Below are 16,565 nucleotides of genomic sequence, written 5' to 3' on the forward strand. Positions count from 1 at the left end.
CACCTTTATTTTAAGCTCAAGCTGTGCTACGTAGGCTTTCCTTGCAAAAATCCTCTTCAGCTCCAAAGCACATGAAGAAGGCACTCTCAGCCCAAAGAAAGGCATTACCTTTGCTCAACAGGGAAGATGTCCAGGAACATCTCCACCTTCTAAACTGTGCAAAAGAGGCTGAGGGGACCGTCACGTTCAGTTTGCCCTTCCTACACTCAGTCACACTGTGGGAATGTTTGCTAGAGCAGCAAAAATGACCATTTGGGGGATGGATAGTGCAGGGATAGTGTTGCATTCCTCTTTGTGGAGGGAGCCTTGGGAAGAGCAGGAGGGATGAGGAATTTGCCCCCAGGGAGCAGAGAGATTCCAGACTTCTAGATGAAGGCCTGAGGAAGCATCATGTGTAAATACATACCACTGTAAATGCACTAAACTCTCCAAAACTCAACTCCAAAGAGTATTTACAGTGTCCAGAGAACATGACACATTTCTATAGTACAGTCAATTAAACAACTGCAACTGTATAATACCTACTCATTTAATAACAGCAGACAGACAGAGGTCCCACTGAGGTATCCGAACTGTCCTGGGTACCACACACATTTCCAAATAGGCATGATTTACATGCATTAAACTTTTCAGAAATCTGACTTCACACACAAAAATATATTGACTGCAAACACAAAATACCAATATTGAGTTTGTACTGCAGCAATGTGCTGAAACCGCCTCAGACATCACCTATGGATGAGGACCACTCCCCCCGTCCTCTCCTAGCTCCCACTTACCTGCTCTTCTCTCTGAAGTCTTCTCAGCCACCACTTTAATTCAGATATATAACACTGTGTAAATTCAAAAGAGGAGCAATTCTAACAGAATGGCAAAAAAAGCTTCCTCTTTCCTGCAGTATTGTCTCTTTCTTTGTACAGCAACACTGTGTAGTTCCATTATTGTTTTCCAACCAAATATTTTATAGTAATGGTCCAAACCAGCATCTCGAAAGGTTTTGTAAGGAGTTCCAAGGGACAAAACCCCCTTCTGTCACCCTGCCCTAGAAATGGGTTTCCTTCCACTGTGCCCTACCTCCGTCAGCCCAACGTTTTTCCTCTTGATGACATTCTGTAAACAGTTGCTCAGCGTTCGGGTCAGCAGCAGATTTGTAGATTTTCTAATCATATCATCAACTTCCGTGGAGCTGAAAAGTAGAATTTCAAGAGAGATTTGCAAAATGCTCTATGAAAAGAAAGTCACCTGGAGCCCCCATCACCCAGTCTCCTTCCTCATCCTCTGCTGGCTTATGCCTAATCATCCATGGACCACTTACAGGCACTGACATACTAATATATACCAAAATACCAGCACCTTAGGCCTTTTGTGGCTATAGCCTATGTGGCTATAAGGAATGGGGACTAATACAAGCAAACCCTACATCCCTGAGCCTCTCCTCTTAGAGGGGGCTGGCCAGAACGGGTAAGAGCTGCCCACAGCACCAGCACTAACCCATGCAGCCAAGCCACCGCCCTGCACACAACACTAGAGTTTTGCATATTCGGTACGCAAGGGGAAAGGGATCAAAGACCTGCAAGGGGGGGGAAAAACCAGATCAAGCCACCAAAATGCTCCACACCCCTCCCCCCGCCTCGGCTTTTTCTTTAAGTAAATCAAACTGGAAACTCTTGTAATGTGTTCATGCCCGTTGCCAGATGGTTGCAACTGCAGCATTGCTGAAGTTTGGGGGTTTGGTTTTCTGTTTGTGTCCCTGCCCCTCCAAAACGCATGCCAGCAAAGTGCAACCTCTCCTTTCTCAAGGAGGTTTTGGAAGCCCACCCCAGGCACAGGCTCCTTTGATCTGTCATTGGCCCTGCATTAGCCCTGACACCATGGGGCTTTATCTCTGGCAGCGCAGTGACAGGCAGCTGAGGGCAAGGAGAATTTCCAACTGGAAGGTTAAGAAGCACTACTAATTTTAAGGCTCCCACTAAATCAAGCCTGTGACCTTTTGCTCCTTCTCCTGTTGTACCTGACAAACGGGCCAGATTACAAAGCAGGGATGGACACGAGAAGCAAAAGCAAATCTTGCAGTTACCCTACTACCAGTGTGCGAGGTGAGAGATGTTGGCGAGCTGCTATCAGGGTACTTGCTGGTGCAGGGACATGTGCTGCCAGCCCTAGTCCAGCTCACACCTCCCAAATTCTGTGCCTATTTAACATGAGAGCAGATGCACTGAGCTGAGCCCTGGTCCATCAGTACCTGATGCTTGGGAAAGCAAGACTAAGCCTTCTCCAACAGCAACCCTGTGGTCAGAGTAGCATCTCCTGAACCTGCTCATCCTCACTGAGCATCACACATCCTTCAGTCACCTAAATTTTTCAAGTTATTCAGGACCTTCCTTGTGTTGCTGCATGTGAATTGCACTGAAAGCCCCCAAACTCCTGAGACAAGTGGCAAATATTGCTCCCTGCTCACACCTCTGAGCAAAGTCATGTTCATATTTCCATGAGACTCAGAAAGTCATGTCTTGCTGCAGCTTTCCCAAGAAAAAGCCCAGATGCACAATCCCCCACATACCCAGCGGCTGCTCACCACACTGCACTCCCCAAGAGATTTCTCTAATATTTTCTTTCCCCTGATGTTTACAAATCTGCTCTTCTGAACCACACGCCTGACAAGGGTTGACCGCTGTCTCCTTCCCAGCTGGATGCAAGCAGAGCAGGGCCAGCAGCTCAGCAGGACCCAGCTCCTGATAATTTAAATTCAATGTCATCAGCCAAAGTCTTAGTGTGAGTCTCTTCTAGATCATCACCACTGATCTCCATGAGTTTATTTTCCTCCTGCTTAGCAGGGAAGCACATCCTGTGCCAGTGATGATCAGGGATAGCCCAGTCCATGTCTCAGGTGGACCCCATGGGTCCTTCTCGCAGGGTTTTGATGTGAGGTCCAAGGTGATGCATTTGGGTTTTTGAAAGTGTGGAACAGAAATCAAAACACAGGGAGAAGAAACCAGCCAATGAATTTTCCTGGACTTTATACTTTGGGTAGGGCTCTCAAATAAGGTTTTACTTAAAGATAAACAAAAAATCCCCCAAACTCACTACACATGCAAACACACATCCCCCAGGAAGAACCAAATTGTCCCCAGTCCCCTCCACCAGACAATAGCATGGTTAAATACAGCAAATACAATAAAATCTAACCCTGTGATGATCTACAGATGGTAAAAAGGAGATTTAAAGCAAAGGGGTGGTACAAAGGAACCTCATGGCACCAGGGGCAGCTGCCTGCTGCTGCTGGAACAGTGTGGGAACCAGGGAAGGTGGCTTGGGACCAAAAAGGGCTGGACCCATTCTCAGAGGGGGTAAAGAAAAAATTGCATAGGGAGAAAACAATACACAGAGCTATATCTTTGTACAAGCACTGTGGCCCTTTTGGGAAATTCCATGGGAGATCCTGAAATGCAATACTCAGGGAGTCACATAGCCTGTCCCTAAGGTTGATGGAGGTACAGAAGGCCGAGGTTGGAAGAGGAGCTGGTGGTCGGAGCTCCCAGCATTTACTGAAACTGAGAAAGCACAGATGAAAAACATGGGGGTTTGGACATGACGTCAGCTTTTCTCACTAAACCAACACAGCAACCAACTAGGTTGTGCTAGAAAAGCTTGCTTTTTTTTTAATTCAAATGTCAACCTGTCATCAGGGCGTCAAAATTAAACAAGCCAGTTACTGTCTGGCTGCGTGTACGCCCTGAGACAGTCATGCTCTTGGCAGGAGCGGGATGTTGCTGGCCTCTGCCCGACGCCACAGCCAGCGCTGACGGCACGAGGTTGCCATATCACCAAACGCTTTGCAAATTGAGGGTTTGCTTCAATTGCTCACTTCAGCTGCAGCAACATCTCAACCATGATAGTCTCCAGGGCATAAACAAGTAGTGCTTAATAATGCTGCCTAGCACTTCCATGCTGCTTTTACTTCTTCAAAGCACTTCTACCTGAGCTTTCTCTGCATACAAGCACCATTTCCAAAGGTTTCCTATTCTTATTTAGTTTGTTGGCTGCATAAGCTAGAAAATCAGGTCGTAACTGCAGTTACAGGGTGGGTCAAGCAGCCTGGTAACCCCTGCGGTTGGGTTCCACCAGAGCAGAAGGATTTGCGATATCTGCCATGAGGTCCACACGCTGAGTAAGGAAAAAAAAATGGAATCATTCCTTGGAAGAAAGAAAAAAAAAAAAAAAAAAAAAAGAGAGCGGGATTTGACCAGGTGCTGGACTGCAATCCCCCAAATCTTCCTTGATTCAACAGAAGAGGTCAGTGAGGGTGATAACAAGAGCAATGGGTGTTAGCAGTTGCCTTGCCCAGCACCCTCCCAGCTGAAATGATGAACCAAGCTCACACGAACAGCCCAGACCCAGTGCACAGACCAGTGGGGCCAGTTAGCAAAGAGTACTGGTACCAGTCAATTGTATGATGCAGACTCTTGACCATGAAGTAGAGGTTGGGTCTTGGCTCAACAGAAAAGTCGGATATCAGTTCTCAATATGCAAGAAGAAAACAAAAACCCCAAATAAGCAATATTTTTCATGTGAACTGCTCACTACATATCTTTGAAGTCAATTTGATCTACCACCTTTGTTACCAGGGTTGGTCTACAGCCACACACCACTAGTAACACAGAAGCAATAATATGAGCTATCAAAGAAACCACATTTATCTCCCCTCTCCTAAAGCGGGATTCCAAAGGTCCAAACCTGAATTAGTTACTCAAGCCTCTGATTTTTTATTTTATTCTTTAAAACTTTACGTACTTAAATTATTTTCAGCACTTTAAAAATTGTATCCCAAGTACTTTCAGGATTGGCGCTTTGTTGGAAAAAAACCCAAAACTAAACAATCAAAGTTCTGGTAGATTAGAGCTGACATCTTGTCCTTCCACCTACTGTTTTCCAAAGATATTCCCTATCTTTCAAATGAGAAATTCCACTGGAGCCAGCGGAAGCCTTCCAGCAAGTGGATACTTTTAAAGACATCTCCTCAATGAGCTCAAATACACACTTTTTAACAAAGGCAGAACTGCTGAAAATATAAAGGAGGTTTTCTTTCTCCTAATCAAATTAATAAAGCCAAACAAAAGAATTTGCAACCCCTAAAGGCACATAGTAAGCGCCAAATTTTCTTCAAATACTTGAAAAGCAAAATAACTTCACAAGCCTATCAACATAAAGGAAAATGCTCCCATCCAACAAATACAAGGAGCTACTTTAAAAAAATAATTAGGAAAAAAAAAATGAGATACATTTTCTGCCATAGGCTCTGTTCTTCAGGAAAAGACCGCAGAATATTTAAGTGAACTGTCTGGGTTAATGACAGCTGATGTCCCGTATCCCATAGCAGTAGTCATGACCTTCAGGCCTCCCGTGACTGACAGGCTGACCCCAATCACTCCAGGGTGCAAGGTAAATGACAACCAAAGAAGAAAAAGAAAGAGAAGAGAAAGAAAACTTGCTGCCGGCTTTGTAGCCAAGCTTCCTAATAAAACCTAATTCAAGCTGTCAGGGTGAAATGAAGAAAGTGTCAACAGGGGTTTTCAGAGAAATATTCCAAATGTTTTGCTAGAAAAGCTGAGAGCTGGGCTCCCTTCCCCCAGCCCAACACCACTCCTCAAAGAGTGCTGGAAAATCCAATGTCGAAAGGAATTTTAATAACATGTCCGGGGGGACCCCTGAGGAGGAACCCAAGGGGACACTTTTCTTCCCTTCCCTGACAAACCAAATCATCTCCATTACGGTGAAGAGCACAAAACTCACAAGGGAAGTGCCAACAGAGGGGTTCAGTGAAACCAGCATCTGTGTGAAATCAGACCATTCTGTTGGCTTTAGAAACCGAGATCTTTAATGGTGACCCACAGGTTAAGAGCCCTGGGAGCCACCAAAGAGAGCAACCTGCCACCAGTGAAAGGTTGAGATTAAATGCAGGGTGAGAAACGTCCTGTGCTTCCACATCAACCAATGAACTGTCACGTCCTCTAGCAGATGATGGAGAGGAAGTGGATCTCCAAATTACTATCCTTCTCACAAAGGAAAAGAAATTAAAACCCTGAAGAGCCTTGTATAGGCACTGAAACATCTGGAAAGTCCCCAGAACACTGCCTTAGCTTCACATCAGCACTGAGATAATGTCCAGTGTCAGGCCACAGCCAGGACATGAAGCTGCCCAGGGTGGTGAAACCCACCTCACAGTCCAACCTCTCACTAGTACGATGCTGCAAACAGTCAGAGGGGATGAAGGATCCTTCCTTCAAGTAAAAATCTTGTTATTCATTTATATACCTCTATCAGGTCAAAGACATTATCAGGTGCAAAAAGAAAGCACAACCTTGCTGTTTCTGGCTAATATAGTCATCCAATCTCACGCACACGCACATAAAAACTAGCATTAAGGCACCTTGGGATGGAAAAGGGTTGGTAAACACATGGAATGTTTTGGAGGCTTTAAAAAAAAAAAAAAATCAGATTATTTGCATATAAACTCCTATGGGAAACAAGAAAAAAAAACCCTAAACCAGCAGCCAAAAGTCATTAACACACAGGACAAATCAAAACTTCAAGAGTTTTCTTGCCAACATGGTCCTTGAGGGATAGTGCGAGGAGGTAGCATGCCAGTTGTAGATGTTATACCAGGCACTGACCTAATGACAAGCGGACATCGCTATGTTCCTCGAGACAACTATGTTCATCTGTTTAGTACAACTGACCCAGAAAACATCTCAGAAGGAACAGCCTCCTCACTTTTTATATAGCTAGAATGGTCCTGAGCTATGGCTATTTTTGAAGACTTGGCCAGCCCTTGGTACATTAAGGATGCCACTGCTCCAAGTAGACCACCAGCCACCCCCATCCTGAGCAGGGTATGTCCAAGCAATTGAGCAGCATGAAGGGTTGAGGAAGAAAATTTATATTTTAAACCTTGTTGAGATCTTTCAGTGCAGACAAAAACTCTGTATGACAACCATTAGCACACTCATCCCCTACCTCAGATGAAGGTCTTCTGAAAACTTCAGACAGGCGTAGATGAATTCCTTAATCTGATTGTAAACTTTAGGCACAAACTCAGAAAAAGGGAATTTCTTTGGAAACGGTTGCTGTAAAATACAGGAGAGAATTCAAGTGGAAAAGCAGATATTTAACAGGAGTGCCGACTGCTTTCCAGCAACATGTTCCAAGCAGTCAAATTAATTCTAGTATTTAGCTAAGTCCAGCAATGAAACAACAAGCCAGCATTTACTGTATATTATATAAACATTTCAGCCAAGTGAAAGACCAGATAATCACTTACAAATGGTACATGGGTGCATAAGGGATTTGGAGTCTGAAACAGGCTGGAGGGAAACTTGCAGCTAGGAGGGAGCAGGCAGCACAACAGGACCCTCATTCCCTCTCCCAACTCCCTAAGTCATATGAAAAAAACGCGTTGGAGAACTCCTTGACTTTTATGTCCCACCATGCACAAGGTGTTTCGCTTGGTCACTTCCCCCAGTTGCTGCTCAAGGTAAGCACTTGCTTACAACACCAAAAGCCAAGAGGAAACAGGTGTCCTACACCAAATTTTTCCAATCAGCTTTTACTGGTAGCACACACATGGCTGGGAGGTGCAGAGCACAACAGTAAGAAGCTGGACCCCATGATATAGTTTTGGGAAAAGGACACAGACTTTCTGAAATCTAAGCACTTGACTTGGATCAAAACCTCTCCCAGTCCTAATTAAGTTCACCAGGCTTGGAGCTTACTGACTGACAGATGTGGAGCAGAAGGCCAAGCAGGCTTTTAAGGGACACTGGCTAGGTCGAATTTGGCTACACGTAGGTTTTGCAAGCACACACTTCTACAAAGGCCAAGATAAACCACTTTGTTGGGATTTTTTTTTTTTTTAAATATGAGATTAAAACAAATAAAGGTCAATAACACACTTCATAAAATGGGAACAAAATATCAATGGAAGCAGATATTTCTAGTCTCTTGTCTACTGTAAGCACTGTTTGGCTGCAACACTACACTGATCTGAAAAAGTCAACGAGGTATTGCTATAAGCACCCTCCTCATCCACACCAGGAGAAACACATTCCATAGAAAATGTTATTTTTTCTTTTCCCTTGTTTTGTTTTTGTTGTTATTTGGTTTGGGTTTGGTTTGGGATTTTTTTTGATGCTTTCATTTGCACTTCTTGATGCCACTAACAAGGGTGTGGGGTTTTCCTGCACTAGCAGACAAGCCGTGCCATTTTGCCCATTTCAAGATTACCTTTTCAAGTTCTGCATCCTGGAATGGGAACTGTCCAACTATTTTCTTATAAACTTCTTCATTTTTCACTGGTATGGGACTGTAGTTATCTGAATCAAGTATATTTCTAAGAAAAGAAAGAAAATTAGAAAGACATCTCTCTGATGACAGACTATCCACAACTTTGCATATATACCACTCAGTTGGGAAGCTCTTAAGAAGTAGGTGCCAGTCTAAGATGTGACCCCATGGGCCTAAACTCCTCCCCATCTTTGTGACTGTTGAAATCATCTTTGCTGCAGCCAGACTCAATGATCTCTCCCACATTCCTGCCTTCAGTCTGTGTAAAGCCACAACCAAAGATTAATGGTGATTTTAGTCCAGACTGAAGCCTCAGCAGCAGCCCCTGGTAAAGCCCAAGTGAGCTTCAGTCCTGTCTGACTTGAGGAAGATGGATGCTGAGCTACCGGGACGTTGACAAGCCTCCAACACCTCTTCCCAATGCCCCATGCTCTGAAACACCTCAATGCTCCTGGGATGTCCTGGAGGATGAGCTGGTAGCTCCAGAGCACAGCATGGGACCCTGGATAATATATCATGCCCTACCTGCAGGCAACTGCTCAGCTCATCGATGTGTCTACAGCTGCAGCATAAGGATATGCCACTCATGTCCCGAGACACACATGGCTCAGTGTTGGAGCAAGGGCACAGCAACACTACTGCAACACCAGGTTTTTGCATCCTTCCATCTATCAACTGTCAGTGTGAGCTTCATAATGAAACCATAATCCCTCTGGGACTACACTGATTTATTGCACAGATCTCACCACACACAGGATTCTCATAACTGTGTTTAAATTGGCTTTCCCTGGTCCAAGGAGAGCCCAGGCTGAAGCTTACTGTTGCCCAAAACATAAACATGACTTTGCTCCTAATCTCTCAAAAAATTTTATTTATGGGCCAAAGCTATGTCTCATGAATTTGCTTCAAGAGCTTCTCACCTGAAAACTCCTGACCATTTCTTCAGCAGGGTTTCACTATACTGGTCTTGGATCTCCAACAGCATGTCAAAGAGCTGGTTCACTGGGAAGCCATAGCCCTGCAGAGAAGTGGGGGAAGAGAGCAACTTCAGATAAGAAAAAGTCACCACCAGGCAGCTGAAAAACATTTTCTGTATTTAATAGGGAGCACATGGGAAATTCTCTCATATGGCCACCACAGAGGTGAATGGTGCCAGTGGACAGATGCAGGCGGTGATTTACTGAGGTGGTAGGACCAAGGGCTATTAAAGGCTGGGTTAGGGGTGGGCAAGAGGCACAAGGACTTGGCAAAATGTGGCTAAGGCTTGGCCCTTTTCCCCTGGGCTGGCCACCCCACACACAGAGTGAACCAGGCTGTTCATCAGGCGCCACAATTCATGCACCACAGTGCCAAAAAAGAAGCTGGGCCACTACAGCAAGCTGACATCAGCCATTTAACCCTGCTGACGGACACCGTCTGCAAGCAACACAACCGTTGAGCAAGATAAAGAGCGGCTGTCAATAGCCGCATACCTGGAGTGTATCTGCAAAGAGAACGATGAGGTTCTTCAAGTCTAACACCAGGCTTGGGTCTGAGCAGTAGGACTGCAAAGAAGGAGAGAAATTAAAACATGGTTTTAACTGCCACAAGCGGGAAAAATATTTGCTTCAGCCCTCCTGTGTTATCACTTGAGTGATAATAAATACATAGGCATGCTGTACAGTCTTATGATCAGTAGCTTTTATCCTACAGCCCATGCCCTAATGCTGTACAGGGCAAGGGAAGGCACACTGATAAGGGTATCTCTCCTCATAACACACTGCTCTTGAGGCTCTCCATGATGAATAAGGATTTCGGTTGCTCAAGAGATACCTGAAGTGTCTCTAAGATTACCCAGGAGCTGCTAGGGAAGCGAGGGGAGATGAAGCAAATCAGCGCATTGTCATACCAAGACGACAGCAGCGCCTCTCATATAATATTTAGTGTGTTGTGTCTGATGGTAATGAAGCATCGCAGCGAGGCATCCCCAAGTCCCACACAAAGGCTGCATTGCTAAGTGGTTCAGGCTGAGAAAAAACACACTGCATGTCTATATTTCAGCAACATCAATGGTCAGAGCTACAATACAAGTATTTATTGCAGGTCAGGACACTGCTCAAAACCCTCAAGACATAACTCAGTGTAGTGACAACGTTGTTTGTCCCCTTTGAGCGACCCCATGTTACCCACAGGCTTCATGTGCTCTCTGGATACAGCAGACAACCACCATATGCTGAAATATGCAAAATTTCAGACAGAGTCTTACCAAATATAGAATCAGTGCTCATAAGCTGGAAAAAGAAGCAGATTTGAAGCTCACTGGAAACTCAAGGAGGAATTACTCCATTAATCAATGTGAAAGACTGGAAGAGACACATTTTCCATTTCACTGTCCAGAAAAGAAAGTTAGAAAGAAAGATAATGCCCTAAAGCTATCAGAAGTGATAAAAGATGTCCCTCCCTGTCTGCAGAAAGAAAGAAAATCCAGGATAGGTTTGGCTGAACGGGAAGAACTGAAACAGCCTCACCAATGTGAGAGCCCTCCATCAAGTCTCAACGGGAATATGAGATGGATGGCACTGGCCTATATGGGAGCTGTAGGCTAAGCAGTGTACAGAGATGGCTGATGACCCCAGTAATAGCATTGAGAAATTATGTAATATTTCATGATTACTGGGGAAAAAAGGCTAACCTGGCAGCCACTTCATGCATTAAGTTTGGCATTACTTAAAACAACTTGTCATGGCAACAAAGTTGGTAAAATTGAAAAAACCCATGTTTGTACCTGGCTTACTCTCATGGCTTTCACCTAGCAGAAAAACCCCACTTAAAAAGAAAATAAACACAGCTTTACAACCTAGTGGGGTGTACATCTCTTTGTTTATCCCCTTTCGGAACACAGAAGCTTAAGTGGAAGGAGGCAGCTTTCCAGTCAACATAATTGCTGTGCCAGATGAAGGCAGAGCGCCCCAGGAAGCCTCTGTGGTCCCTCATCCCAATGAGCTCCAGGGCCATCAAATGGATTAACCCCACCTGCATGGGTAAAGCCAAGCAGCTCTTCAGCAACACTAGCCATGGGCAACCACACTAAGCCAGGGCATGTAAATGCATGAACTCAGTGTGGTTTGGAGCAAGCAGCATATTGTGTCTCTACACAGAAATTTTAGGGTTTTCTCAGCAAAGAGCAATGACATTGTTATCACTTGGGTACCACCACACACATGTTACGTCATGTTAGATGAAGGCCTGCACCAACATGACCTCACAGCATCCTCGTGCTTTCAGACGGCACTGCCTTCCAGGAACACTGGTGGGATTTCAGTGATTAAATACATTGTTTTTCCTGGAGAAAATGGCCCAACAGCTTGAAAACGGACATGTGGAAAGTCATTAATGCTTTTCCTTTTATGGTCAGATGCAATTTTTTTCACCCTGTTAACTAACAGGGTTTTCAGAAAACTCCAGTGCTCCCAGCTGAATCAGTACAACATTATATTAGGAGATATAAAACTGGAAAAAAACTACATTTTTTGCAATTGGCTTTGGGTGTTTTGCTCAAGCAGAGAAATACCAAAGAGATAACAAATTTTTCCAAACTTCTCTCAGTATTAAAAAACAAGAAATCTATTTACTGTCTTTTTACGCACAAATGATTTCCAGTTTGATAGCAGCCCATTCACTGCCATGAACTTTGAGGGAATATCAAACAAGGTCATACTTCAGTGTGCCAAACAGATGCTTTTTTCCCCAGTTTCCTGGGACAAACCAACTCCCTCTGCTGGCACTTTTCAAAAGCGATCAGCAAAGCAACAAGAAAAATATCAAACCACTATTTTTTCCTTTCCAGTGCCCCAAAATATTGGCAGTTTGGTCCAGAGAAATGCAGTGCCTCAAGAGGCAAAAAAAAAAAGCTGGAGAAAGCTTTGGGGGAAATAGCAATGCATCTTCATGTTGTGGTTTTAAACAGAGTCATTGGAAAAGAGGCAAAACAAAGAATACTACTGTAAAAGCCAGTATTTCCAGCATGTCAAGTCATAGTCAAGCAACAGCTGAGCAACCCGGGGCTTTTACTTACTGAATGTGTTCTTAGTGCTGCAATAGTTTTTGATAACGCCATCTCCCACAGCTCATCAATATAGGCTCTATTTACCAAGCCCTGCGTTGTATGCAAGATGTGATCTTCCACTACAAAAAACCTAATGGAGAGGAGAAAATGGCACTGTTATCAAAAGTTACAGGTTTTGAGACATCAAAAGAGATCTGCAAAACCCGCATGTGAGTGACATGCAGTATTTGCACATCCACAAACCTCCAGAGCAAGCTCAGATATCTGTATCAAATATAGCCAATGTTAAGCACTTTATTAATCTATTTTTAAAATCACAATATATGATGTTTCACTGTATTAAAGAAGTGAGCTAAAATACAGTTGCTCATAGTAATGCAACTCTATGTATATACAAAGGCAGAATTTCCCCTCCCCATTATTTGAACAAGAACCACTGATTAAACTCTGCTCCAGCCACCAGCAATCATATTACAATTGGTTAACTGCAGGGAAAAATACTTTAACTGCAGGGAAAAATACTCTCTTGTGCCCAGATACGCCACACGCTCACAATCATTTAAAGGCAATCAGTTCACTCCAATCTCCAGTTATCAAACATGCTGGCCAAAAAGAAACTGTATTTTTCAGGGAGTGAGCGTGGCACTGCACATTTTAAACAGCAACGCACAAAATCTCAGCTGTGTTTTATTGGGGAAATCCAGCCCAGGAGCATGGAACTAAGTGCGAAGGTGAGCGGCACATATTGCATTTGTGACGGTCACAATCTGATGTTGAAATTATTATCGTTAGCTGAAGAAATTTCAACATCATACCCTATCTTTGCTAGATTAGCATTCTTAGGTTGTCTCCTCTTAAAGCTTGACTGGTTTTGGAACTCTCGTCAAATCTGAATGCAATAATAAGAAGCTCATAGGAATAGAGTCTTGAGAATCACCTCTTTTACCAGGAAAAATAATCAAAAAATAATTATCAAATATTAAAGAATATTAAGGCAGAGGACCTATTCATCTCATTAGTGGGGCAAGTAGATGCACACAGTCCACAGAGATTATTTATCCTCAAATTCCCAGAAATGCGCTTGCTAGTACAGGAGCTGGCAGGTTCCTCCACGCTGCCACTAGTGACACAGCAAAGTTCATGGGTGCTATAAAATACACTCCAAAACACTTAAGAAGCCCAAACCACCTTTTTTTACCCTGTTTTGGCTCCCTTTAAAGGGCTCTCAAAAAGATCAACATTCCCTCCTCTCTGTTTCTTTTTGGGCTCCTCAACAATACAGCACGCACATATTTAGCGAGAGTATATAAAAAGAATACCTACCCTACAATTTGATTAAAATACTTCCTGTAGCCATCTAAAGTTTCATGCTGCAACAAAGAAAAAGTGAGCAAAGATTAAAACAAAAGCAGCCAAGAGCAATTGGAAATAAATTAGAGACCACCCACCAGCAGCAGCAAGCCCAGAGATAACCCTCTGCTCCTTTACTCAGCAGAGCAAGTCTAGGCACTGCAAGGAGGGAACCATCGTACCATGTTTGAAGGAGGCTGCAGGACCAATCTGGCTTGTTTTCTTCTCTGCTTCCTATAGTAGTTCTCAAAGGTTTCTCGGGCACCCTGGAAAACAGAAGAGATTAATTCAAGTAATTATAATGGTTTGCATTAACTGTTAACTTGCAATACACTGCTTTTACTGTTAACTTGCAATATACTGCATTTAAGATGCAAATCTCATATTCCTCCAGCATATCTTTGCAACACTTTCCTGCAAAATGCAATCCAAACATCATAAGATAAATAATTTCACCCAAAGGATCGAATCAAAAAACCCAACTGCTCAGGTATAAGGAAGAGTATCTGATGAATGTACAGATCGCTGTGCAGACGCATTATATGGAACTGTGCAACCAGCTTCTTTACCGGACCATAACATGGACAAATATCAGATTTACTTAACCATAAGGGCAGTGAAACAACCAATTTCCAGAGTTAGCAAAAAAGAAAGAGAGGACAAACAATGCCAGAAATCCTTCCACTGATTCATTGGTGCAGAGTGATGAACATTGGGGAATTTTGGAAAAACATGCTTGTGTGGGTTATAGCAATTTATGAGACCGGTCTATATGGTTGGGAAAATAAAATAGGTTTTTGAGCTCATTATTTCCCTACTTTACTGCAGGTCTGAGCCTCCAGAGCAGAGACAGTTAGTCCTGAAAGCCAAAGACCCAAGTTCCCCTCCATGGGCATTGCCCACCCACACCTAGCGCTGTGGCGAGGACCTGAACTGCTCCTCTGGGGGCTTCTCTGTAGGTGGTTTGTTTTACCAAGCCAGGCTACATCTGAGCATCCCCACCCAGGCAACAAACCCAAGAGGATCCTCAAATGCCATCGACCTGCTGAAACATTCAGACGTCCGCCTACCGCCCTGGTCCCCTAGGCTATGTAAAACCTTGCTGGTTTATCCCTGCCTGTTCCTCCCTCCTCCACACCCGTGCTGTTTTATGTCTGAAATTGGATTATAAACACTTCAGAGAAGGGACAAGGTCTTGCTTTGAACTGTTCTGAGCCAAAAAAAAAACAAAACCAAAAAAAAACCAAAAAAACCCCTCATTTGGAATTCACAAACAACACACAACAGCAAATCTCACCTGAGCAAGGCACCAGACATCAACCTTCTCTACTACAAAAAATAAATTAATTAAAAGAAAAACCTGATGCTAATTTAACGATTCTCCAGCTACTGTGGCATTACACAATCAGGCTGCCTTAGGATGCCCTCAGCTAAAGGGGTCTTATGAAATGTCTGCAATGAACCCTTGAGGAGCTGTAGCCCGACTTGCTCCTTGTCTTCTACAAGCTGGAGCTCAAAGCTTAAGGAAAAATTTAGCCTTGCTGATGCGTCCAGAAGCTCTCCCACCTAATACTGCCCTTCCAAATGGTGCTAAAATTCTTCAAAACAAAAATTCAAGGAATTGTCAGAGTTGGAAGGGACCTCTAGAGATCATCTAGTCCAACTCCCCTGCTAAAGCAGGATTGCCCAGAGCACATTACTCAGGGCTGCATCCAGGTGGGTCTTGAAAATCTCTAGAGTAGGGGGCTCTACGGCCTCCCTGGGCAGCCTGTTCCAGTGCTCTGTCACCCTCACCGTAAAGAAGTTTCTCCTCATATTTAAATGGAACTTCCTATGTTCCAGCTTGTGCCCGTTGCCCCTTGTCCTATTGCTGGAAACCACTGAAAAGAGTCCAGCTCCATCATCCTTCAACCCACCCTTTCTTGCCACCATGCACATGCATTGCAAAGATTATGCAGATTTATACTGTGGATTTTGTCTCTGAATTATACTTTTTAACCTAGCTGAATATCAGGGGTGCACAGGACAAGCAGCTCCCGACTCATGCTGGGCACATCCATCCAACTATCAGTGGTGCCAGTACCCTGGCAAGGGACAAATCTGGACTGGGTATAAATCCAAGCCTTTCTCCTGCAATCAAGCCAAGCATCAGTTTGAACCTGTAAGTAATCTGACATTTTAAGACAGGTTTTAATAAACAGGAACTATCTGGGAACCAGCGTTTCCATGTCATATGTCTTCTCAATGCTCTCAAAAGCTGTTTTCCCCTGGAAAGGAAAGGGCCCAGAGACAGAAATCAGTAATCTGCAGGTTAGCGCCAGACCAGGGAGAATTATTAGAATTTTTATCAAGCTAAATGCTAGCCCCCTTCAGAGGGCCCACAAGCAGAGAGCTCTGACCTCTGTTCGAGCTCCTCTCCCACGCTTGGGAAACGGTGCTTCTCAGGATGCTGGTGTTACCCATCTTCTCTCAATTTTGGCGGTGCCACAGGAGAAACAAGACAAAACTGGCTGCCCCACTCCCACCTCACCTCTTAAGGAACCAGATTTAAGATATTTACTAAATCCTGCTGTGCCTCATCTCTCAAAACCCACACAAGTGGCAGAAACCCCCCTGATCATCTCCATCCTGCTCATGAGAGCAACTCATCCCTGGCAGCATCAGTGAGATCTCTGAGTGAAGCTACTCACTGATCTAGTGCAGCCTGCTGCTACCAATGAATTTGTGGTGCAAATTCAAAATGGAAGTAATTTTTTCCCCATTTCTTTAATAAATTAATGTATGGCACCACCAAAGGCAAGAGCACATCAAGGTTCAGCCACCACCATAA

At 44.0% G+C, this 16,565-nt stretch overlaps 1 protein-coding gene across 5 annotated transcripts in view; it reads right to left on the reverse strand.

Moving 5' to 3' along the window:
- Positions 1–16,565, reverse strand: part of EXOC6B (exocyst complex component 6B) — a 305,171-nt gene that overhangs the window by 104,551 nt on the left and 184,055 nt on the right. For all 5 annotated transcript variants that reach the window (XM_074147112.1, XM_074147111.1, XM_074147109.1 and 2 more), the window contains exons 9-16: positions 13,918–14,001; positions 13,709–13,755; positions 12,395–12,515; positions 9,813–9,884; positions 9,261–9,358; positions 8,281–8,386; positions 7,015–7,124; positions 1,075–1,186 (exon numbers count right to left, since the gene is read on the reverse strand). In XM_074147112.1, coding sequence (XP_074003213.1) covers positions 1,075–1,186; positions 7,015–7,124; positions 8,281–8,386; positions 9,261–9,358; positions 9,813–9,884; positions 12,395–12,515; positions 13,709–13,755; positions 13,918–14,001 — 750 coding nt within the window. The remainder of the gene's footprint in view (positions 1–1,074; positions 1,187–7,014; positions 7,125–8,280; positions 8,387–9,260; positions 9,359–9,812; positions 9,885–12,394; positions 12,516–13,708; positions 13,756–13,917; positions 14,002–16,565) is intronic.

Source organism: Numenius arquata, chromosome 5 (genome assembly GCF_964106895.1).
Source record: "Numenius arquata chromosome 5, bNumArq3.hap1.1, whole genome shotgun sequence".
Lineage (NCBI taxonomy): Eukaryota > Metazoa > Chordata > Aves > Charadriiformes > Scolopacidae > Numenius > Numenius arquata.